Here is a 26380-nt window from a genome sequence, read left to right as displayed (position 1 = left end):
GAGAGCAGCACAACGCCCTTCTCTACCCGGCTGAGAGCTCTGTTCTGCCATTCACAGTGACAGACCACTGACCAAGAAATAAGGACTCTCATTTCATTGTAGCAAGACTATGTAGAAAAGTGGAAGCAGTCTTGTATCAGGCAGGTGAGAAATACATCATTCCCAGCATTAAGTCTTTTCCTCACTCCAAAGAGAACATCTTAAGGCAGGAGGACCATCAAAGGCAGTCCCAGTTGCAGTAGGATTTGTTTTGCAGTACAGACACTAGCTCACTCAGCAGCTGATCCCAAACTATTATCACTTCACTTTTGCCTTTGATAGTCATTAGTCAAGCAATATCTGGGGACAGATTCTCCTCCTGGTTAGAGCACAGTAAACTGAGCTGACAAGGTTATTCCATATTTATACCCCCAGAATAGAGAGGCAGGTCTAATTTTTTAATTTTTTTTTTTTTTGCAGTCAGAGGTAGCTGAGGTACATACAACATGGGAATAGGCAGGTGGGAGCTGTGAGGGAGCAGCCCCTTGGGGACAGGAGTAGCACGAGGCTGTCTGTGCTCACAAGGCCACGCAGAGGGGAACCAGTTCTGACTTGGCCAGGGAAGGAGCTGCCCCACACCCTCAGTGATGGGGACTTCTCAGGGGACAGGTCACCATCACACTGAGGGCTCAAGCATCCATCGCACTTGCCACTGCTGTTGGAGCCTTCCCTCCTCAGCACCATCAGAACGGTCCCTTCCCTGCCTAATTATTTTAAGCAAAAGCCAGGGTTTGAGGCAGAAAGCATTTCTTGACATGTGAACTCTCAGCCCATGAGCAGAGCAAGAGCTGGAAAGGATTCGTGGGTTCCCCCCTGCCCCTGGTGTTGAAATGATTAATTAACAATTTCTAGAAACCAATTCACAAAAGGAGTAAGGGCATATTTTCAAAACTATCAGCTTGTAAATGGAGCAGAGCTGATTCTCTGGCAACTCTTCTAACAAGGTTTCTTTTTTCACAGTATTTGTTTTATGCTTCCTAAAGATCTGTCCCTAGTCTAAATCCCAGCAGGGGGAGATGCCAGTAGAGTTTAATTACATTCCACCTATGGGGAACATTCAAGGAACAGGGCTCTGAAAAAAACCCCATAACTTGGTCTAAAAAAAATAAATAATAAAGTGGAAAAACGTAATCTGATTAAAGCAATGATATGAAAGTGCCACATCTCCTAACCACAGGTTTAAAACATTAGCTTCTTACAAGTCTGAAGGCAAAGAGCCAAAATCTCTGCTGAAGCATACAGGGAATTTATACCATCAATTTACAACAGACATTCAGCATTCAGGACTATAGCTTAAGTAAATAGTTATGAGAAGTGGCATTTTAAAGGGGTTTTGTGCTTTGATTTGTTTTTTCTTTTGTATACACTAGACACACTATGTGCTGTGGTGAAAATCCTTGTGATTCAGGACAGGTTTTAGCTTGGGCACAAACTACTTTTAGCATTTTAAAGGATTAAGATGGGCCCTGTGCTCTGCTGACTGGAGTGTGTGTGTGTGTGTGCACACTGCACAAGTGGCCACCTGGCCCCAGCAGAAACTGGAGGCACATCTCACCCCAGACAGGAGGGTGGGCAGGAGTCGAAGGCGTGCACAATAAATGTGAAAGGGACACACCGATCCACAGCCCTGAAATGGGAACCCGCTGCCCTCAGCACAAGTGTGAAGGAGACAGAAAGAAAACTGCAGGCAGCCTCCTCCAGGTATAATTTAAATCTGGAAAACCCATCTAGCTGAAAAATCTGTCTCTGCAGGAATACGGCAAATGACTCCTGTGCATTCAACTGGGACACTTGAGTGGTGGACTAGACAGTGGAGGAAAAATACTGTGTTCAAGGCTGGAAGGGAAAACTAGGCTTTTTCATCATCCCCACTTCTGGTCCTCCTAAATCAGCCACCTTGGTGTTCTGCAGTCGGCCACGATGAGACCCAACCTCAGCGCTGAGAGAGCAGCTCCCACAAGGGGCTGCAAAAGGGATGGGGAACACTGACTATCTTGAGTCAGTCTTATGTCCTGCTGTACACAACAGAGAGACTTTCCACCAAACAAGCACTGAAATATTTAATCATCTGAAACATTCAAGTGCAACAAAATTATCAATGAAACTAATTAAGAATCTTGAGATAATAAGCACTGATGACAAAATGTTCCACTCCAGTGCCTGCCATCAGGCAGTCAGGATTTATAATATCTGTCATGTATAAAACTTATACCCTGAAGGATCTCGGTACACTTCCAAAATGTGTGCTTCCACATCCAGTTAGTCCTGCTCCCCCAGGTGACCCGAATCACTCATGCACACCCAGCGACGGTCCCCAGATTATGGGTGAGGGCTTCAGATCATGCTGTCAGAAATGCAAGTGTATACGGCATCGCAAGCAGAGAAGCTGGAAAGTGCCAGCTTTGATGTCTGTGGGGCCGGGTCCTGAGGTCTCACCCAACCCAGCTGTATCATGGAGACCCAGGAAGGCAGGCCACGGGAAGCTGACCTGAGAGCACACTGAGCTGACGCGGGGAGGGAGAAGGTCACGGATCTGATGAAAAGCCACAGTGCCAGTATTTTATGTTCTGGGATTTTTCAGCAATTTAGGACAGGAAGTGAACCAGTGTCGACGCTGCAGATGGGTCCTTAAGCAGCCAACATGTAAATGGAGTTTGGCAAAGATACTGCGACTAACAGCCACTTTTTTTTTTTTTTTTTTTTTTTTTTTTTTTTTTTTTTTTTTTTAGATACTGTCGGAGAAATGCTGCCTTCTGCCTGCTAAGAGCAGGTGTACAGATGTCGACAGCGAGTTCAGGCGAGTGCCAGGTACTCGAGAGTTGTCACTGGGTATGTAAGCTGCCTAACACCATCTCCAAGCTTTTGCAGGAGGCGGAGGTTTTTCTGCCGAGGTTTCCAACAAACTGCCTCTCTAGCAGACCCTGTCTCCAGGCTCAACAGCTCTGCATAGCCTGATTTTTATTTCATCTTTGTTTCTAAGTTAAGCCCTCTATGCCAGGCCAGCTTCTAAGAGAGGAAAATGGTAGGTCTCTGACTCACCAGCGTGGCTCCCGATGAGCTGCCCACAAGACAGGTACAGCTAATCTGAAATGACGCCTGGTAACTGCAACATGTAATTTCAGACTCAAGGCACCAATTTCCCAGTCAGTTTGTAGCTACACTGTGTTACCGTAACGGGTTCTCTGCACAATTATCACAACACTTAGTAAGTTATTCATTTCCAAGAGAGCTAAAAAATGTAAATTATTAGAAAGCAGGTATATCACCCTCTGGAAGAAACAAACAGAAAAGTTTCTTCCCCATATTTTCTTTATTATTAATGTTTCACAAATAATATTATTCCATCATTAGTACTAAAATATCTTTACTTTTTAAAAAAAATAATAAACAGGCAAGAATTTAAAACCTAGCGGTGTGTGCCTTTGTGGCAATGGCATGCATCAGGCACAGGCAGTTTGAATATTTTATACTTCATAATTTTTTTCTTAAATAATTAACTAGCTTTAACTAGTGATTGTCCAGTCCTACCAGTGCTGCGGGTTTAACTGCTCATTACATCTCCAGAGCCATTCTTTTGGCAGCTCTGCTTCTTTCTGCTCCGAATCCAGACAGAATACATCTACAAACCCTGCTGGATTTTTAACTTAAAGAGATCTGTTTCCTACCTTGCTCTGAAGAACAATGTAAATCCATTTCCTACAGCTTTCCCTCCTGCAGCAAACCCAAACTATCTTCAGTTAACATCCCTGCTGTTCACCGGATGGCCCAGCATTCAGTCAAATAACTCTTAGCACAGTGGAGAACCTCCTAGCTCTCACTGGTAACGTAGGCTCCTCTGATTCTCTGTTTGCCTCTTGCAGTCCAGAAATGAAAAGGTTAAAATCCAATGGCTTGGTTTGATTACTGCATTGCTGACAGAAATGCAGAGCTGGACCAGGAGACAAGGTATACCATATCACTAAAGAGTTGTACCCTTTGGATAGTGCACTGAAATTAAACCCTTTCTCCCCATTGCTGTCTTGGAAAAGAAAGTTCTCCCAAGAGTTTTTTCAAAAAAATCTACTGCCAAGAATGACCTGATCTATAAATACGATCCCATAGCATAGTCCCATGCTGAAGGATATATAATTGCACATATATTTAGATGCATAAAGATGCACGTGAGGGCTTGGTGGTGTTTGTCAATGCACTGCTTAGAATTTGCATATCTGCCTATGTACAGCAAGTGTGGCTACCACATTTGTCTGCAAAATCTGAGCATTAGTGGGATTAAAATTATTACTTCCTTAATCTGAATGCTAAAAATGTAAAAGACAGTATTAGATTTCAATTCAGTTTCAAGCAAGCATTCCAGCAATTACTTTTGACTTGGTGGAGTTAGGAGATCTGGTAACATTGTCTTCCTACAAAACAAAATCTTAACCTCTAACTTGTAACAATGTTTCCCATTTAACTTCTCTTTGTGTATTCCTAGAAACTGATACACTGACAAAAAGTTCTAACAGTTAACTCTGCCGACAGCTTGAAACGAGGGCAAACATTGGCAAAACCAGGTCTGTGAGATAAGCTTGGTAAGATTTTGTACTGGTAGAGACTGCTTGCAGAATACTCTATCCAATTCTAATATCCACATTTTCCAAAGGATGCTAAAAACCTATAGGTGAAGCTCTGAAAACAGGCACACATACTGTCCAATTTCTAGAAAAAAGGAAAGAAAAATAAATTATTTGAAGAACTCACAGTTTTAACACAAGAAAAGACTAACAGGTGATACCGCCACAATTTAGAATAATATAATTGTAGATAATGAGGAGAAAATACTTTTCCTATGCAAAGAGTCTCTTGTACAGCATTCCAAGAATGATAGAAGTTCCGGGGAATCTGAGGGCAATAAACTGAAAATGGAAACAAATCTAATCTTTATTCAGGAGATGGATAATTAATTATGGGAAGAGATGAATCAAAATTGTGGTAAATTCACTGTTGCCACAAAGGTTAGAGTAGAAGCAGGAGGACTCCTTGCATGACATTCCCAGCTATATTTATGCAGAATGTTATGACTGGTGGCAAGATGAATCCTTATAGCAGGAATGGGGATGAAATCAGAGCCCAATTCCAAACGTTGCCAAACACAGTAAAAGTTCACATCAGAATATTATCACCTGGTTCTATCTATAGTTTTTCTTGTAAAAATGGAGCGAGGAAAGAAATCAGGATGTTCACTTTGCACCAGGTCTTTGTGTCCTTGCATTGTTCTGCATTTAAGTGTACTGCTAAAGCTCCGCTGATAATAAAAGATTGATTTAAAAGACCATTCTACAACCTAAGCAAACACTGAGCCTGGTTAATGTTACATATCATATCCTCTTGTCATTTACTGCTACTCTGCGTGTTTACTGTGTCTCTCACTTCCACTCAGTACCAGCCCCAATTTACAGCAGATCCGCTGGTCCTCTGGGGCTGAGTGTACAACTGTAACCCTGAGTCCAGCAACAGCAGCCTCTTGATTAGAAAAGCACAGCACTGATCTCACTTAGGATTTGAACCTAAGCAACAGTCTCCCAAGACTTTGGGTCAAGTCTTTGCAGATTTCCTAAATGACAGGCATCTCTTGCTACTCTACAAACTGAACTTAATCTCTGGTAAAATACAAAATTTAATCAAATTATTTGCATTCTTATATCAAAGTTGCCACTTCAGTCCAACGGATAATATAAAAGAAGGTAGTGTGAACAAAAAAAAAAATAAAATTAAAAAGTGTTTCCACTCTATTTTTAACTTTTATAAGAAAATCTATTATTTTGAATGGGCTACACTTCCTAGATCAAAGTCAGTACACAGCATCACCAAAATATCCATGTTCTTCCCACTAACAAAAAAAGGAAAACTTAATGGAGTATTTCATATTTTGTCTTTTCTTTCTCTTACCATTTTCTGAATTACTGGTTTTGCTTTGTGCTCCTTGCCAGCAAGATGAGCATTGCTTCTGTCCTTTAAATAACTGGATGGTAAGAACAAGAGATGTGTCTTTGGAGCCTGCTTCTGAGTTGCACTAAGGTCCTACTACGGCATCACAAACAGGTTTTAACATAGTTGCAAGTGGCTGTTTATATGTTAATAAGATAGTATCATGCAGGAACGAGGTGATGAGAATACTGCTGCAGATAAGGTGTGAGGATGATGTACACACCTTGACAGTCCATTCGCATTACACAGTGGTGAAGGAGGGCATAAATGTAAACTGAGAATCGGGCTCTTGGTTTGCAGTTGCCCTGGAAACAGTTTGTAGGATTTATATGTTTAATTAATACAAAAGGTGGAAGGTTCCACAATTCTATAAAGACAACATGTTAAAGACAGTTTTGCCCAACATTTCTAAACCAGCAAAACTTGCAACAATGGAACAAGGATAATTAAAAAGATTACTAAAGCATTTTGTTTTCCTCATTCTTCTTGGGATCCTTCATTTCCAAAATCAGGAAAGATATTTTATACCACCTAATTAAAACAACTGGGAGGGGTTTTTCTTTAAACAGATATACTAATTTAAACAGAATTAATTCAGTGAAGTCCTATGCCCTTGGTTGTACACAAGATCAGACTGCACAGTAACAAGCTCCTAAACTTAAAATCTATGGTTTAATGAACTTCACAGACAATACCTCTTTTTTCCCCCTGCGGAATGGAAAGGAGTGTGCTTTGCAGGGAGTACTCAAAACACTGGCGAAAACACCATTTGCATTTCTGTCCTTGCATAGGGTGATGCATGCACATCCTTTAATTTGTGCACACCAGTAGACCTATTCACTTCAGTGATTTAGATCTCTGATGAAAATCACTGTATTTTCACTTAAACCCATGGGGGAAACACCAGATGATTGTACAAAGGATTCTTTGTGGGATGCAAGTTAACCAGAACATGCAAATATTGCTTGATAAGTTCTTTATTTCCCATGCTAAAACTTTTAAAATGCCTCACCCTGAAAAAAACAGGACCATTAATATTACAAGCCTTGTAGGTATATTTAGAGTCTAGTATTTATGTTTCATTTGGGTGTTATCATATGAAACCCACTAAAATAACCAAAAATATTTAGAGAAGATATGGTATCTTGCTCCCACTGGCAGAAGTCTGATGTGCTGAAGTGGTGGAGTAGCAAACCTAAATCAAAGAAAGCCATTTGCTTGACAGTTACTGTTTGGGTTGAACAGTTGAAACCTGTAGGTAAAGCAACCACTCATCTCTCTGGATAAATCTGAGAAACAGATAAGTTCCATTATAGAATCAAGTAAGGAGGATTACAGTCCCTGTGCAAAGTCACACAGGCAACTGTCACAATGCAAAATGACAAGCAAGGTTAAGCACAAGGCATCTGTGGGCAGAGTGGTTTCTCTTGATAGTTCTCTACACAGACCTGTGTGTTCAGGAAAGAAGGAAAAGGATCAGAAAAAGAAACTAAAGAAGGAGATGAGGAAGCACCAGGTGTGGTCTCAGAAGTTGGCGAGGGACTGTCACCGTCCACACCCACTCCACAGAGCTGTGAGCACAGGGGTCACGCCCTGCTGCTTAATTCCTGCTAGGCTGGGCAAAAAGAGAGTTTGCACATTCCTTGTAAATAAGTAGGGTCACTTCAAAGGTAATTGAAACCTAACTCTAAGCCAAAGGCCCTGAATCTTCAACCGAAGCCCTGAAATTTCAGCTGGATGCTCTGCTCAACACATGTAAACAATGTAAACAGCCAACAAATTATGATGTGGCACAAAAATTGACAAATGTTGGAATTTTCTGTTGACAATGTGAACACATCTGCAAAGGTATGCCTTTCAGTACCAGAGCTCACACACTCCTCTGGCAAGGGATCAAGCACTTCCAGTTTGCATCCAAACTGGGCATTTTATCTCACATTGAGCTTGCACAGGTGACAGGCAGTATTTTAGGTAACAGCCTACTACTTCTTGCTCCTCGTATCTCCATAGGAAATTACTTGGTAGTCATGACTTTCTTTAATAAAAGAAGGTATCAAACACATACATATGTTTGAAAATAGCAAGCTGTTGGGGAAAAAAAACCACAACCTCTGACACTATCTGAAGACACTCATGCAACTGGTGTCAAGCTGTGCCACTTAAAAGCACTTCTGCGGCACCCACCTATGACAGCCTGGCAGTGCATATTTGTGAATTTCTCACAGGCAGGGAGTAAAATGCTTTTAAACATCACCTTAGTCCCCCTCCCACCTTCTCCTCCCAGCAGGGATCTCTGCTGGCTGGTTTCTACCAGGGCAGGTAGAGCAAGATCACTCTTAAATAACAGTTTCTCCTACTACTTGATTTCCTCGTCCTAGAGCCTGGGGACACATACCTGAACACTGGGGTGCCAGCAACACAAAGTACCCGCAGTGGAAAGCTGCATATGCTGGAGCAAGATGTGACAGCCCAGGCCACCCCCAAGGTCTGGCAGAAAGTCAGCCATGGGGTCACCATGTACCAGAGACTTCGGTGGTGAAATCCAGGGAGTCTGAACATTTCCAGAGTGTCCATCACAAGCAAAGCTGCTTGCAAAGATGTAATCTTTAAGAGTGGAAGGCAACAGCACAAAGCTGGGAGAGTGCCCTAATTCAACAAACTGCAAAGGGGTAGCTGGGCCCTCCTTCTTGGAAAAACAATGGGAAAAACTCACCTTTGGGTGAAAGGTCATTCATACTGCCAGCAAACTGTGAAATGAAATTCAGGTAAACCCCTCACTACTATTTCCCCCCCTTTCCCTTACGTTGAAACAACATCAGAGCTATCTGCCAGTGGTGCTTAAATGCTTGTGTTTTTCAAATCACAGAGGCAGGAGTTTTGGACCCCCTGATTCCTATACTTACATACCTTTGGAAATTAGCATAAACATCTCAGCTGGCTACCGATGTGATTAAGATGTGCCTCCACTTGGCAATTTTTCCTTTGAAACAAAGCAAAGGCTTTCATTTGTTAACTGAAAATTCCCTGGTGGAAACCCCTCTCTCTTTCCCTCCCATTTCTGACCCCATATTGGGCACTTTAATCTAATTTTGGTTTGAGGTTTTAGAAGCTGAAGGCTGCTTCTGAAGATCACTGAGGGAAAAGAAATCACTGGGAGGAACACCACACTTTGAACTGAACATCCCTGGCACAATGCATACTGGAAAAAGCACTAAGAGCATTTCCCAATCAATGTAGTCGTATTTTTCACACCCAGTTAGAAGAAATGGAAACCTGTGGTAAATAATGCTGCTTTGCACAAGTCCAATTACCCTAAATGATAAATCGCCTAATTATTTCGGCTCTAGAGTCTTTCCCAAGTTCTTTATCCTTTTCTTTGTAGTCGCTGTCTGCAGAACAAGAGCATTTGACTGTTACTAATTAGTGAGAGAGAAAGATGCAGGACGTTTAGTAAATTCACTTCCCTTTAAATCCATCTTACAGTTATTTTTCCCCATCATGTAAGAAGAAAAAAAAGTAATAATTTATTTAAAAGCTGCTCTGCTGGAAGAAATTTTTTTCTCCGTGACTACTCTATGATATTAAAACAGTCAGCTTTTATTTTTTACATTCTTCAGAAAGCCAAACGATTCAAGGCTCAGCAAGGTTAGATTAACGCCTTGAAATTATCTGTAAGGTTCTCTACTTATCAGGCTATTAAATCCTCATTCCTGACTGCACAAAATCTTCTTCATATCATATCCTGAGTGCATATGAACTTGATGCATCTTGAAAACAAAAGCTCTTAAAAGCATTTTGTTCCAGCTCACAATACAATGACTTTCTGACATCTTGTTACTTCCTTGTTCCTTCATTTAGATCAACAGCAGCAAGGGGCTGTGGATAATTGCCCACTGTTCAGAACTTTTTCACTTTTCAATTTTCTCCTTCAAATCTGAAGTGTAACTGGGAGTACTGAGAAAACTATTAAAGTTTATTCAAAGTTTCTATTGCACCAGAGGATCAAAATCATTTTAACACATTCCTTCTTTTAACCTGAGGGTGCGTTAAGCATTATGTATTTTTTCTCACACTTATTAACAGCAACTTTTCTGAAATTCAGTTTTTAAGATGTATGTAAAATCAAAATGTTTTACATATAAAATGACTAATTTGTTGTATTCTGAAAGCACAGATCTCATACAGGTGGAAAGTACTGAGACAACAGTACTAAAGAATGAATTCTGCTTGCACAAAATGCCCTAATGCACTATGCCTCAATGGCAGTCAGGAAGGATAATTCCTAGGACTGAGAAAGTAACAGAGTTTTCAGTCTCATTATGTCTGAGACCTGACTAAGGACAGTTTGGTATCAGTTATTATGAGTCTTCATTCAAGCACCTATTTATCCACTCACTGTTGGCTAGGAACCAACAGTCCAGTCCGTACAAGTCCGTACATTTCTAGTGGATAAAAGCTCCCAGTCTCCCCTGATCGAGGCCCTGAATGCCTATCTCAGCATCTGCTACAGCAGCGGAATTCCACTTCTGATTATCCCACTTCCATAGAAAGCATTTTGGGGCACATTCAAAATGTAAGTAATTACAATGAGGTGCAAGTTTTTTGGCTTTTCTAAAGGATTTGATTTTGGAAAAGATCCGCAACCTGTCTTCCGAAAACCAGACATCAAATCAGCTGGCAATACTAATGAAAAATTGGTATAATACAGTTCTTTGAGACAGTAAAATCTATTAACTGGTATTAAATGGAACAATCCTCAAATAGCATATGTTTCCTACTTTTCTTTGTGTTTTCCTGGCTACTCCTTCTGCACCAGTCTTGTTATCTGGTTAAGGAAATGTTCACTTCTATCACTGGAGGACCACTAGTTTCTATAGAAAGGCCACACCTAGAAATGCCGCTTTTTCTTTCTTTCCTTCTTTCCCTATTTCTCTCTTTCCTTCTTTCTTTCTAGGGAAGCATAACATGAAGCAGGGCAAACAATACAAAAGCCATCTCACGCTGATTAAAAGTAACACACAAACACATTGTAAGAAATGGAAATTATTTAAATACGTATGTGCTGCCAGGGTGGTAGAGAAGGAAAAAAAAAGGCAGGGGGTGGGGGGGGAGGGGAGAGGAGGTCACAAGAAGTTCATTCTACCAAGAACTGCTTTACATAATCATGAAATGCAAACTAGTTTCCATTCCTTCTGGCACAGGCTCATTCAGCCTTCACTTTGAATGCTTATTGACAAATAAATGGACTGGTTACTTCCTATTAATGCTACCTAATTTATGTACATACCTGGAGGAAAAATTCCATTTTGACCTCACATTCATACAAACTAAGATCATTTTTAAGCTCTGAATGTGTTGAATACAAGTTTAATTTCTTCTTGGTTGCTGCTGGGGATTTGCTGTTTCTTAACAAATTAGGCATGTGTTCTCCTCAGCTCAGCTTTCGCACCTTATGCATATAATACGTGCAATCAGGAATCCGTGCTGAACTTTCAGATGAAAGACCTTCTTTTCTTCAGCCATGATTCATTCTCTCCCTCCTCCTCTCTCTCATATGCAGGCATGTGCACACACACATGACTTGTTGGTCGTTTTCGGTTTATGAGCTGTTCCCCAATGCCTCTCCTTCTCTTATTCTGATCATGAAAAGTCCTTACCAAGAAAGTGGTAATTGTTTTCACAGATCTCAAGAATCACTACTGTCCTGACCAGGGAAAGTGCTATTAAAGCAAGATTTTATCCCCGAGTCTTGAAGGCATCTCAAAAGTAGACAAGTCACTGAAGATCCTCACAGCAGATGAGGATGCCAGGGCTGGACCAACATCTTCATCCCCTGAAGAATCTGCCTGTCGATCTGGAGACATGGAGGGATCTCATTCCAAATGGACGATAACTAACATAGAGATTGAAAACACTTTGTGGTTTAGTTTAGTGTTTAATATTCCCCAGGAGCCAAGTTCCTGCCTAATGAATGCAATTGGCTACTAATGATGAGACACAGTGTGGGGTCCTGACACAGATGCCAAGGCTACTCTCTCTCACTGCTAAGTTGTTTTAGGGCCAGATGGTTTGATGTCTCTGATTTCTTGCATCTGAGGTTGTGCCTATGGCTGGCTGTCCCCCCTTTCATTGCCAGGTATTTACAATTCAACAGCACATACCTTATGGAAAACCTTTTGGTGCCTAACTTCCCTGATAAAAACCCAATATATATATAGCATAGTACCTTCTGGATTTGATCCCTACTTCACACAGAAAAACTCCTGAGTGCTAGACAGACATCCAAAGATCAGGTATGTCATGATTAAACCATGAAGGGCATTCCCATTCCCAAGAAGTCATGCCATGTGCACCTCTCTTCCTGCTATACGTAACTCCTCTGGCAAGACTGGTGAGAGTATGTCCCTCCCAAAGTCGTGGAGGGGGGTGGTGATATTTACTGTAGTTTGAGCTTATCTCCTTTACTCACTTCTGCAAGGCTCAACTGCCCAGTGCAATACTTGATCTACCAATTCTACCTGGAGCTATGATCCACCCTGCAAATAATGTTACCTATATATAGCTTAAAAAGTTAACACTGATACTAGTAGTTAGCACTGATACTGATATTGGTATGAATTTTGTCCCTGAAGGAAGCATGTTGATTACCATATAATGTCCAGAGTGGTACACAGCAGCAGCTGGGACATGAATCCTGAAGAAAACTGTAACCAGTTTCCTACTCAACAGTGATATTTTTCCTTAGATAAAAAGCAAATATGATCTTTCCTCCATAAAAGCCTCATATGGAGTGAGGGGGAAGGAAAAGAAAGACAGGGAAGATGCATCCTTCCCTTTACTTCCTCTTTAAACAAATCTGTCTAATTGCATTTAAAGTACCGTATTATTAACATCTTCACCATTAAATGTTCCATGTCACTAGAAAAAACTATTTTTTAACATGAACCCTGTAGCAGTGGTAGTGGGTCAATTATTATGAGGGTGGCAAAATATCAGGAAAATTCAGGGGTGAAAATGAGTATCTGTCTAGTATACATTACCTGAGACTCAGTTTTGCTCAAGAATAGCAATAAGGCAGAATCACTGAACAACATGTGATATTGCAAGCAAAAGATAAATTAGTCTTCATGGGTAAGAGACTGATAAGCTTGAACTGAACAAATGGAAAAATAAAAGTGGGTTGATTTTATTTTTTTTTTCCTTTGGTGAAGAGGGGTAAATGAACCCTGCAATGTCAACAACAACAAAAAGTTCCTTGAAATATGGGCACATTAATCATACCAATAACACGTCATTCCAGGCCACATAGAATCACCAGTTCTCAGCTGTTGAAAGGATTTCCCCAGGAAAAAAATAAGGGTTTTTTTCATACACAGGTTGTCTTTTTGGTAGGTTTCTTGGAAAAGTCAAGGGAGGGGGACAATACCAAGACACTACTGCGAATCAAAACACTGCTTTTTTTCCTATAAGCTAAAAGTAGACTTTTCAAAAAAACAAAGCCAAAACATTCTTCAAAGACACCATGGACACACTTACCAGCTGATCAACTCAACTCTTTCCATATTATAAATAACCTGACTCTCCAGGAAGTGCTTATCTTTTTAAAAGGTACCTGTGGAGAGCAGAGACCTGTAGATACAGTGTAAGAACTACAAATACATGGTAAACAAAGAGTTGCTCCTGGCTGGTCACACTCTTCCTGCTTGCCCATGCTCCTGCCAAAGGATGACTCTGCCTGCCTGCAAACCACAGCTTCTGTAAAGTGCGAGCAAGCAACAGGGATCTTCCAGAAAGGCCTCCAGGACTCTGGCTGGTGCTGTGAGGGTGCCTAGGACAGAAGGCAACCTGTGCAAAGAGATACCTGCTAAGGCTTGCACAGTGAGCGAACTGAGCCCCAGCTTTCCTGTCTAAGTCTTCCCCACAGTGTCCGAGTCTAGGAGCAGGCTTGTGGCAAAGTGGGCAAACATGAGGCAGGCTCGAGCTCAAGAACTTCCTCAGGCTACCTCTCCTTATACAGCAGAGACACAAGTCAGTAAAGAGACCTAAGCCCCGAGTCTCAGAGGTCCCTAAGGTGTTGAAAGTTAGGAAGAGTTAGGAACCAAAATAACCTCTGCCCAAGAAAAGTGACTTTGGGTCTCCTGAGGCCAAGGCCTGCATTCAAATCTAGACACTAAGAGAAGGGGGGAAATGAAGGGAAGGGCTTATTGTCTTCTTCTAACTTAGCAATCTTCAACCTGTATGTATAGAAGCATCAGAAGACAAAGATAATTAACTGATTTCAGACACTAAGCAATTGTATGAAGAACTGCAGAAATACAACCTAACAACATTCAGTCTCTACATGTTTAAAAGCATCTTTTCATTTGCAAACAACAAAACTGATTGCTGACAGCTGACATTCGTGAATGATGTGAGGCTCTGCATCATCTTCTTAAACAAATAAAGAAATCAGAGGGCACTTTCCTTCAACAAAATAAACAGCAACACCATACAATACGGCTTGTGCTTACTGGTTTTGTATGTTTTGTGTGTGTATATGTATGCATGTGTAACAGCGACTCTCTTCTGTGGACTTTTTTCTGCAAACTATTTATAATTCAGTTTCCCTTGATAAATGCAAGCCTCCACTGTCAGCAATATTTGCTTAGTGAAGCTTAGTCTCTGTAGTTGCAAGCTTCTGAGAGCACAGTGCCATGAGATACTGCATGAAAGGGACCAAACTCATGCAAATTGTTGTGGTAATTCCCTGACAGTGCCATCTCTCTGACTTTCACCTCTCATTTTCACTAATGCTCAGAGAAAGCAGTCTTTGCTACCAAGGAGATTCTCTGCATAAAGAGGTTAAAAATCTAAAGTACTCAATCAGGCAGAGACACCATAAAAATGTTCCTACCTCTCACTGCTCTCTGGGAATTTTATGAGAAGGGAAAATTTTAAAATGGCAAAATAACTTTAACAATAAGACATCTCCGTTAGACTGCAGGAGCTCTTCAGTGTGAAGAACAGAATCATAAGCCAGTGTAAAATAGTATGACTCCACTCAAGTCAATGATGATGTGCCAAGTTACCCCAGATAAGCAACTGCCACACCCAGTATGTTTTGATAAATTACAGCGTCAAAGTTGTAAATCATAAAGGAGGAGATTCTGTATCAGTCCAGTTCAACACAGCCAATTCACAACTGACCACACACAACAGTTAAAATGGAATTAAACTGTGTCTTTTCATAAATGAAACTACGGATTGCAATGAATTTGGGCTGGCATCATTTAATATTATCGACATGAAGGAATACAGTTGAAACAGTCTGGTCAACTTTTTCAATTAGACATATTGAAAATATTCTGAGGCCCTAGAGCAATAGAAAAGCAAGTATTTATGGGAACAGGAAGATTTCTTTCCAATAAAGAAAAAAACTTCCAAATCTCCATTTAAATATTGAAAGAGTATGGCAGGACATTGAAGTTTTTTTAAACTTTATGGGCTCTAGCCAGTGATGAAAATGTTGGGAGGTCACTCTGGCACTGAATAGTTACACTACTGCTTTGTGTGCAGGAAGTCAGATGCAGTAGAGACATGATGGGTCTTATCCTGATCTTCATTTCTTTCCATACTGATATTTCTAAGTATCATAACAAGCATTAATAAATAAGAGCTGTACATGACATTCTAAAAATAGGATGGAAAACCCAGTGGTCTTGCAGTCTTCAATGAATGTTTTGCAGTACTGGTTGCCATTTCATTTATTTACTTGTCCTGACTCCTGTGCTCTCCTTCAACTTTATCAGAGGTCCTGAAAGCATTCCTACGCATTAGCAGCAAGGAGGAGTGAGCTTCTACTCTGTCCTTCACCAGTCGTCTTCTGGCTAGCACAGAGCCCCTGCAGCCTTGCCTATCAGTGCAACAACACGTGCCTTGGGTTCTGTAACCAGCATTAGGCCTTGAATGCAACCTTTTGTTGTGGTGCTTCAAGTAATGAGAAGTTTATGTAGATACATGCTAAAAAGCAAAACTTGTAAGTACCAAGTCTTTCCATTTGTTAATGCAAGACACGGTTGTCTATTACTGAGAATGTGCAGTAAATTATTCCTGAAGCGTAGATTAGAATTCAGGGTGCTCCTTGCTACAGATTTCTCTGTGCTTGGCACCTTCAAGTATGCATTTCTTTATTAGATGGAGGCAGAAGAGTTCATTCTTATACGTCTTTTGCCCTCCTTAGCTGCCCCAAAACATACTTGCTTTTCTTCCCTCAAGAAAATGACCTAATTTCAGTGGTTTAACCTGATCTGTTTACCCTGCAACAGATCAGGAGCACATACATAGCCACTTATCACATTTCACCTAAGGGCAACAAATAAATTCTTATGAGAAGTTAACTTGATCACCCATGTTTTTGCAATCTATTTTGTACCACTACTCTTCCTGTCTAAAACTATGCAGTCCTGTAAAACTAACAAAAAAATCGTTTATAATTGTGAATAACTCAAGCTTGAAAAGTTGGGGAAGGGAAGGAGAGAGAGAGACATTTAAATGCTAAAATGGGAAGAGAGGTAAGAAAGAGAGACCTCATATTAAGGGAATCCCCAGCATAGAAGATGTGGCTTAGGAGAGAAAGACAGCTCACAGTGCAGTGCGGCTCAGAAGCAAGTGTCCATCTGCTCAGAACAAATGCGTGCTGCAGGCATGCTACATTTTTGCTAAGCGCACACACACAAAATTAAATAAAAATCAATTTGCTTTTACAACAAAATAATCAGTAACAAGTACAAAACCTGCCAAATATATTTTTCCAAAGGGCTCTGTAACAACTCCACACAGGGATTGTTTTTGACAGAAATGGGGAGGGTGAAGATCCAGGTGTATTCCTTCTCACCTGGTTAACATGGATAAAAACATCTCTTTCACAAGTGTATAGCCTGTAACAGTTTAGGGATGCTTAGTCCCAAACCCTGTAAAAATAATCTGATCTTCAAATAGCAACCTTTTCCCCTGCTTCCCCTGTCCTCTTTTACTGGTATATACCCGACTAGTTCCTCAACTGATCCATATCATCATACCTGTAACCAATACTAAACATGTTGTGCCAGTTTACAACCTTCTGAAGATCTGACCCCTCTCTGCTGTCCTGGAAACAGATCTATGGTCTCTGCAGAAAGTAATATTCTTTTATACACACACAGATGTAGGCGTCCTGCCCCCACTAGCTCATATTTAACTCTCTTTTCATCTTGTTTATTTTGTCTTCGCTGTATCAAAGCAAGCTGCACACCCAGCAACAAGCCTGCAGCAAATAGGTGCATCTTATTTTCAGTGGATGGCCCTTCACAGGGCACATAGAACACCCCCGATGGATTAATGAAGAGGGCCAGGTCAGAATCTCTACAGTTTTAATTTAAGTTCATCTGTTAGAGGAATTATGCTCAAACTTGTCTTTCCCAGTGCAGTTGGAGCAGACACAGGGATTCACAGGTACAATGGGAAGATGCAGTGTGTGGTGACGCAGTACCCTGTCTCTCTGCTTCCCCAGAGATGATGAAGAGCTGTGCACTACCTTCCCCTACACTCCAAAGATCCAGACAGAGGTGAGAAGGGCAATAACCTGTGTGTCCGTCCCTCTACACTAGCTGACGATAGAGGTTTCTCCTGCTTGCCAGACTCTGAAATGGGCAGGTGCCACTTCTCACTTTAAGGAAAAGAGATATCATCAAGCCTCCACACTGAACTATCAGCCAAGAGAAGACCTGAAAAGTCCTTTTAGTGAATAGATGAGGAAGGTCCAAGAGGTAAAAAAAGAGGCAACAACTCATGACTCAATCCAGGTGCTGTTTGAGGATACTTACCTGGAAGTGCCACCTCTACAGTGTGGTGGAGAGAGGCAGAGAGGTCTCCCAAGACTGCTCTGAGACAAACTTGGCAAAACACAACTCAGCAGTACAACACAGTCAGTCAGACCTGCCTCTCCTCTGGGTCCAGGACTCCCAGCACAGCACTGGGGCTAGACCACTTCCAGCACTTAACCTCGTATTTCTGTACCACACTGCAGCAGCTTGCACCAGGCTACTACAGGGATCTCTAACACAGCAGTGCCTTGGCATTTTCCTTCCCCTTCATGCTGTCCCAATCTGCTAAGGTATCCACTGTGCAAGCAAGACAAATGAAGATCAGAGTAAACTCAGGGGTATCCTCAAGTGCAACCCAAATACTGTTGCATGACCAGATGGACCCACCTTACTCTTACTGCCTATCACAAGGTCACTGTGCTTTGAGTTTTCAACTGGTATGCCAAAACTTCTGGAATGGCACCTGTCATTTATAGCACCTTTGCTCAGATGGTTCTCACATGTCTTTATATACTTGAGTAAATGCGTATATAAATCACTCTGTCCACCACCAAAGTACAGCCATCTCTGGGATGATACACCACAACTGCTGTAAAATCATACCGCAGTTCTACACCATAGAGCAGGGCAATAAAACATGCTGCATGAGGCAACAGAAATGGTTGGAGGAAGGAAGGGGGATGTGGTGGAGAGAATTTTGTAGTTATAATTACCTGAGTATAAATTTGGCTGAAGAGGGTACCATGTTTAACACTTGCATATCTGCAAATCAAAGCAGTCTTCCACCACCTGCCAGAACAACCTGACTGTTTAACATTATACATGTTTTGGCCTTCTAAAACCCTTCCTTTCTGAAAATTGCAAAGCACCTTTACAAGAGCAAAGCTGATGTGCTGAGCGCAAGCAATAATCAAATTTCTTAGCAACTGACTTGATACTAACCATGAGCCTGTAGCTGCTATGCCCCCTCCCTTCCTCTCCCTTGCATGACAACTGAACACAGCATCTATATATTCCCAGTTTTAAAATAGCTTCTGCTCCATAACTTGCAAATCATTCACATAGATCTTGTTTTCTAGGCTAAAAGTAGTTAATTACAGTCACTAAGGGGACTGCACTGCTGCACCTTTTTCCTTATTCTGAGATGGGCTCCTTGAGCAGTGCATTGCCCTCCTCCAAATCATGAACTGTTTATAATAGGAAATCTTTTGAAGGATGGGGCTGCACAGATTAGATCTATGAATTTTCTGGTATCAAGGACAGCAGATAAATCATTTTCATTCTCTCCCTTTTCTCCTTGGCCATATAGCCACATATGCATTATCTAAAGCTAAACCTGAAAACTAGTAAAGTATGGGGAAGTGATCTGGAAGGTACTGCCAATCAATATATGACATGGGACAGTATTGTCTGGGGTGCGGCCATGAGTCTGGCTTGAGGCACCACACAGACTGCGTACAGTGCTGATCTGCAAAAACAATTCATTTCATTTGAGTGCCATCTCTCTACACCAACTTTTAACTTCTCTGCCACAAGTGTCCCTGGCTCCACCACCTCTCCTAGATACTGCAAAATCTGAAATTATTAGCAAAATACTCCTGTTAGAGCACCAAAAGAGTCAAGCATTATGTATTTCAATTTGATTATTATTGAAACACTATGAATAGTGAGTGACAGCTCAGAGAAACCATACACAACATAGGGTCCATTTAGTTCTCCAGCTTGGATCAGGAGCACACTCACATGCGAGTCTCTCGCACTGGTTCACACTGCAGTCTCCAAGTGCACAGCAAGGGCTCCTTTACCTGAAACTAAACCAGAGGATTGGTCCAACTGCTATGGGGAATTTGGTACAAAGGGCCAGACTCGAACTAACCCAAAATAAACTCCCGAGGTGTGTACAGTGTGAACGCAACAGTCCTCACTACCAACTGTGCTAGATGATGAATATGCGTCTACAGGAGCACACTACTTGGTAATGTAGGCACAGTCATATACATGGTCTCCTTACGTAAAATCTCTGTAAGGAATTGGCCAGTTAAGGACTGCTTGCAGTCAGCTTTCTATACAATCACACTGAAAAGTTTACTAATTCATATCCTATCTACAGACAGATACGAATGACATCGTGTACCTGTCATATTGGGTACCTCTCCCAGCAATTTCACTTTGGTGTCTTAGGTATCAGTTTTCAGGAACTGGTGAGAAGATGAACCATATTTTCCTTGGGGCTGTATAATAGTGCTTTCTATGCACAACTCTGCCACTAGTATTACCCAGTAAACTGCACATAGTCCAAGCCAAGTTGCATCTTCACATCTTTGCAGGACTTAAGGAGGTCAGTTGAACTAATCAGACACAAAGGCATAATTAGATCTGCCATATTTGAATGAAGCAAGTAAATACACTCCAGCTGGAGCGTTTGAGAGCTAATAACCTAAGAATATAACCCAAGCCCTTTATGTTAGAACATAACACATCAACAGTCTCATTGTACTGAGTTAACTCACACCAGAGGTATGAAGCATGCACCAAGAAAAGCTCTGTGGATCAGATTGCACAGTTCTAACCTCCAATGCTGTCATCCATATGCACCCTCAGAGCAAATGCAACCTTAGACGGACAACCACCATGCTCAGAACCTCATCATGCAAGACAAAAGACGACATTTTCTGTGCACACAAATCCTGATTTTTATGCTTGCACGAGCAAAAGGAGGGAAATGGTAGCTTTTGAACGGGCATGCTTTGCATAGTCAAGAATTTTCTATTACCAGCAAAGCAGAAAATTATACAACTCTTTTCTTGTTCTGTAAGTACAACACAGAGTATGGAATGCATAAGAAGTATGACACTCCTAAAACTGTGTAGTTAAGGCTTTCAGCATGCAAATCCAGCAGCTAAAATCCTGCAAGACAGCCATGCCTGGTGTCATTTTATTCCTGTTAGCCTCGTGATCCATTATAAAAGCATTCATGAAAAGAAAAAGACCCTTGATCTGAATTCTCATAACTTGTGCAGAGACTGTAGGGTGGAAGAATAGCTGCTGCATGGTCTGCTAGATAGACAAAATATTGTCAACAGTTATCCAGGAAAAATAAATGCCTTGGTAAATACAGATAGTGAAGGAGAAGTAATTTGAACACAGTATAAGAAAATTAGATATTGTGATTTTTTTTTTTTAAAGCATACACATATATTCTGCTGCTGAAGAAAAAAAAAAGTATGACCATTTAAAGCAATACTTTGCAGTTGATAGTTTGTAAGAATGTTGTTTATCTCCTTACAAAGATCAGCAAATAAAACCGATCACAAGACCAATAAAAATCTGGACAAGAGGGAAAATAGAAATATGTAGCTTTAGTCTGGTGACAGCTGGTTTATTTCAATAATGTAAAATATTTTGTAAAGGTTAAGCTTTCACCATGACACAAGGTCTCTGGGCCATCTCTTCAGTTGCTATAAAGTGACACTATTTAACAGTTTCCAAAAAAAACACCCCAAATTTTGAAATTTTGGCTGAAAATATTAATAAAATGTTGATACATGCACACATAAATAAGACAAAAAGGGTTTTTTCAGGTGCCACAGTGGCATGACAACCTTCACATTGCCTTGCTCCTTGCATGAAGCTCCACACCAGCACATTGTACTCACATGTTTTGCTGAGAACTCATCAACCTCCTGAAGCACCTTCTCCTGGCACTCTGGGTTGGTGGCTAGCAAGTACGTGGCAAAGGACAGTGTGCTAGTGGTGGTCTCAAACCCAGCGATCAGGAACAGGAAAGCTTGGCCTGCTATCTCATCCTCTGTTAACATCTTCTGAACCTTTTCAGATGGGGCTCTGCCAGCAAGAGGTGACTCGTTCTGTCTGGAAGCAGCAGATGGACTGCTCACATCAAAACACCCGGCTGCCAGGGAGTCAGCTGAGTTGCGGGAGTCGAGCATCCACTGAAGAAAATCTCTGCGTCTCTGCGGAATACAGGACGAGAAGAAGAACAAAGAATGGGTCACAAAGCAGTGCCTTTACTCATGGGGGATAGGAGAGAGCTGTTTCCTATTTATACTGCCCACTTGGCTCCCACAGAATGGCCACCAGCCTTTCACCAAACAAGGAGACTTTATGAATCAGCTGGAAGTGCCATCACTAAAGCTAGTCGCTGCTTTCTTCCCAGCAGGATGAGACTGATCTGTCACCAATACATAACAGGTATATATTTTCACATAGGATTGCTAATGGCCAGCTCCATACAGAGTTTCTTTTATCCTCAGGGTGATCTCTTAGCGTTTGATGGAGGTAAGGGTATTGATGTAGTCAATGTACTGTCCCACATGCACCTGCCAAGTGGAGGTGGCACAACCCATGCTTGGAGAAGTTGGTCCATCTGCTTGGAGACACCATCCTCATTTGTTCACATGGTCCAAAGCAAGGAAGTCACCATCTAGGTTTAGGGTTGCATCTCCAATAATATCTGTACCAGCTTAACAAGACAGGACTAGAAACTGACCTCAGTAAACTGGTGTATCTTTTTATGAGAAAGTACAGTTATGAACACTTGTACCAACATAGGGATTTTTAAAAAAATATATTTTCAGAAATGCATTACACCTGTTTGGGTGGCATGTCTTTGCAAACTGCCCACTGAATGATTCTACTGTTATGAAAACTGCTTTCTTTCACACTAGTTTCTGACAGAAAAACTCTAATAAACAGACCTATGGACAAGAGTGAGTTGACTCCAAACCAGTCTGGACAGCAAGCTTGATTAGGCTTTGAAATATAGCCCAAAAGGTTTGAATTGACTTTTGGGAGCGGGCATAATAGAATTGTGCTGAACCTAAGCCATAAGGCTATGTGATTGATTTTCAATTCCTCAAATACCAACAGAATACATGATAGCTCAAGGACTTAGAAGTGACTGCAGTGCCAGAACATGACAACTTGTGCAGTGGGATGCACAAAAGAAGGGACCAAGTCTTCCTTCAAAAGAAAAAAATGCTGTAAACCTGCATTTATCTCTTAAAAAGAAATAATTTGAATGGTTTCTTGGATCTGATGATTGAGAGATAAAGTACAAAAAGGAAAAGCCAAAGAAAAGGACAGGCAAACAAGATAAGAGTAAGGAAGGACTAATTAATTATAAATGTCAAAGGACTTAATCAGATTATTTTTTTTCACACGACATGGGAAAAGAGAGCAGTGAGGCAACAAAAGAGGAGAAATACTTAGCATCCTGTGCTTAGCTCTGCTGCCAACAAATTGGTCTGACCTATCCTACAGGCAGAGAGAAATGGCTATTTTGAGGTCTGAGTAATACAAGGGATTGGCACACTACCTCTTTAACAGCTCCTTCCCTCCACCCCACAGAAACTTTTCATTTTGCACGTGTTCATTACAAGCCTTGTACTCATGACCACAGTGCATCCTGCACCTTGGTACACCCAGGAATCAACGCTCCAGATAGTAGCCAGTGCCAATCACTGCATGCTGAAGGACTCTACAAATTGGCCAAACTGCATCATCTCCAAGGCATGGGATACATGTTTTTTTTCCCCCAGTAAATGAAGGCACACAAAGCAACAGTATACACGTTGTGCTCAGCAAATGAGCTCCAGCTCTGAAAATAATTCCTCGTGCCTAGATTTAGGCCCAGTTTCCATATTCAGACTGCCCATGCTTCCTTGGTCTCTTGTTTCTAATACAGTCAAAAGCTGCAACTGCCCTGCCACACTTGTCTTCCTCCAGCATCATAGGATACCTTGTTTATGTTCTTCTAGACTGGAGGAAACAAGACTTCATGCATATTTCAGCTGTGCATAGCTAAAAATCTCATTTAACTTTTCCAGAAAGGGCTTTATTCACATTCTGGGAGTCCACATATTGCACAACTCAGAGTCCAGCTCTTTGGCACGGACTATGCTTCAGGGATTTTCCTGGTACATATTTGTGTTAGGCCATTTTTAAAATAAAACAACCCCAAAACAGTCCTGTTCCAGTGTGTTCATTAGTGTATAGATAAATTAGTCCAGTATAGTATGAACTGGATCTGTAAAGTCCCTTTTAACCATAAGACTAGTCATCATCACCTAAACTATCTTTATAACATAAAAATGTGTAATTACATTCATATTCACTGGAGTTGTAACACTGTAACACACTATAATTCAAATGGTATAAAATTTGGTATGGTTCTACATTCATCCTTCTTTAGCCGTGAAGTTTCTTGTAAACAAACCCATTGTTCTCTGAGGGTTTGCAGTTCCCAGTCATGAGCTGTTAGCTGAGTCTGGTCTTATATTTAGACAATACACTCTCTGGAGATCCTATAAGATGTTTCTCCAGCCTTAGAAAAAATCAGGTCCCAGCCTTACACAAAGCATCTGGTTATTGCTGTGATAGTAAAGTAATAATCATAATGACTGGTGAATAAAATTTCATTCATGAGAATTTTTGCTGAAAGCAAACTTAATGAATGCTAGCATAAGTGAATATTCCCAAGAATGTGCTCTGAAATGCCTCTGTGGCCATTTTGAGGAGCTCTTTTTATTACTCACATAATATATTTGGTTAGGAATTTAAAAGCTTGTCTTGTAGAATCTGTTTATAAGGTCACTGTCTTGAGAAACAACTAGAAATCTTATCTGTGCCATGTAATTTGCTCACAGGTGAGCAGGGATTGCTAGGAACAATGGCTTCATAAGCAATCCTTACGAAAACAACATTAATTTGTAAAAACTACTTGAATAGTAGTGGGGGGGGGAAAGCATAAAATTAGAGAGATGCAAGGTTTTTCCAATGTAATTCTACACAGTGGAAGCAGCTATATTTTAGTAAAGCTTCTCTTCCTTATGGTTCATTCTACTTCACTTTAGGTGTCAGTATAGAATGCAACATAAAAAATCATCATCAACCCAAGCAAGAGAAAAGATTTCCAGGGTTATAACCACTCACAATGAAACATGTTTTTCTTCCGCACCATCAAGATGGAAAAATCACTCTGACTCAAAACCCTAACAATGGCAACAGAGGCAAACGGTAGCATAAAACCAAATATAATTGGATTGTTAAGTGCTGGAAATGAGGAAAAGGTATCTCATGAAAATTCAGAGAGATTTTCTCCACTTCAGTTGACAGCAGAAAAAAAAAAAAAAAAAAAAAAGCAGTTTTATCAGTTTGACAACAGACCAGGTACTGACAGTGTCAATGCACAAAACCATTCTCTGGTCATCACATACAGCTGCTGGCTTCCTTTTTCTATTGGGGACATTTGTTTGATTTTCCTCACAAAAAAAGCAGAAGCCCATAATAGCCTCTATCCTGTCCTCTGACACTTGCATAGTTATGTTACAATGGCCTCAGAAACAAGTTCCCACTTCAAAAGAATGGCGTGCCAATGAGACAGAGACTTGTTTTGCCCCCGTACAACACAGAACCTATCATTAAGCCAATGAAAATTGAATGGATAGCTGCTATTTGAAAAAATCTAATTTGAATGCAGTATGGGACAGGGTGCATGTCTAACTTGGTGGTGACACAGACATCCCCTTTGAAATATATAATAAGACAAGCCCTGCTTTCAGCTTCCCCAAGACAGACACCTTGCAATATATTTCCTGACACCAGTGTTCTGGGCCGTATCATTTCTCTCATTAGTCTCCTTAAACATCGCCTGGCCATGCAGAGAAATCATTCTGCACAGAACTGTAACGAGCTATGTGCTACCCACCGGAAGAATAGATGTGTGCTACACGGGGGAAGGCCAATCCAGCAGTATCTATCACCCCTCCTCAAATCACTGCTTTTAAGTTTTGCAGTTGTCAGAAGAAGAGAGATATCTCTCACATGTGTGATGTATCATGACTTTTTTCACAGGAGGCAAGGGTCCTGGGGAGGCGGGGGATGTCTCCAGCTCCTTCCATCCCGAACAGGACACTGTGTTTTCATATCTATCGACACACTGGCTGACCTTTTGGCAAATTCACTGCTGGTTTGGGGATCCAGGGGACCCTTGGGTTACGCTTTTGGTAGAGAGACTGAGCCACTCAAATTCTCTGCAAGGTGAAGCCAAAAAATTACTTGAGGAAAACTACTAAATGTATATCAGTTGGATTTTTGTTCTTAATGCTGTGATTTCAGTTGTGTTTTCTGCAAACTCTACTCAAATTTTGCACAACTCTGATAGTTCATCTCCCTAATTTCAGTTCAAAAGAGCCCAGAACTACAAAAAGCAACTTAAAGATGAATCAAGAAATCAAACTAGATGACATAATTGTTTGGTATTCTGTAAAGCACTTGCTGTGGTGCAGAAGTCATACAAATGTGATGCTGCTAATGTAACACCACTCAAAATAAACTGTGCAAAACCTCCCAACCTTTCTCAAATGCTCTGATGGCAGCTAAGAAAAGTAGAAGCTAAGCTTCTGAATCCTTATCTAACAGGTAGCAAGCTCACATCTCATATTATTTCAGTTTGCTACAAACTTGTACAAACACTGCTATATTAGTTTATATCCAGGTCACTTTTTGAAAGTTTG

General features: G+C 41.0%; 1 protein-coding gene across 1 annotated transcript in view; it reads right to left on the bottom strand.

Moving 5' to 3' along the window:
- Positions 1 to 26380, bottom strand: part of TBXAS1 (thromboxane A synthase 1) — a 231656-nt gene that overhangs the window by 48077 nt on the left and 157199 nt on the right. Inside the window, exon 9 of the mRNA XM_026840998.1 lies at positions 21503 to 21817. Within this exon, the coding sequence (XP_026696799.1) occupies positions 21503 to 21817 (315 nt within the window). The remainder of the gene's footprint in view (positions 1 to 21502; positions 21818 to 26380) is intronic.

The sequence above is a fragment of the Athene cunicularia genome (genome assembly GCF_003259725.1).
Source record: "Athene cunicularia isolate RWA chromosome 1 unlocalized genomic scaffold, athCun1 chr1_part2, whole genome shotgun sequence".
Classification (NCBI taxonomy): Eukaryota; Metazoa; Chordata; class Aves; order Strigiformes; family Strigidae; genus Athene; species Athene cunicularia.
The sequence above is the reverse complement of the archived record's forward strand: the minus strand, read 5'-3'. Positions and strand labels throughout refer to the sequence as shown.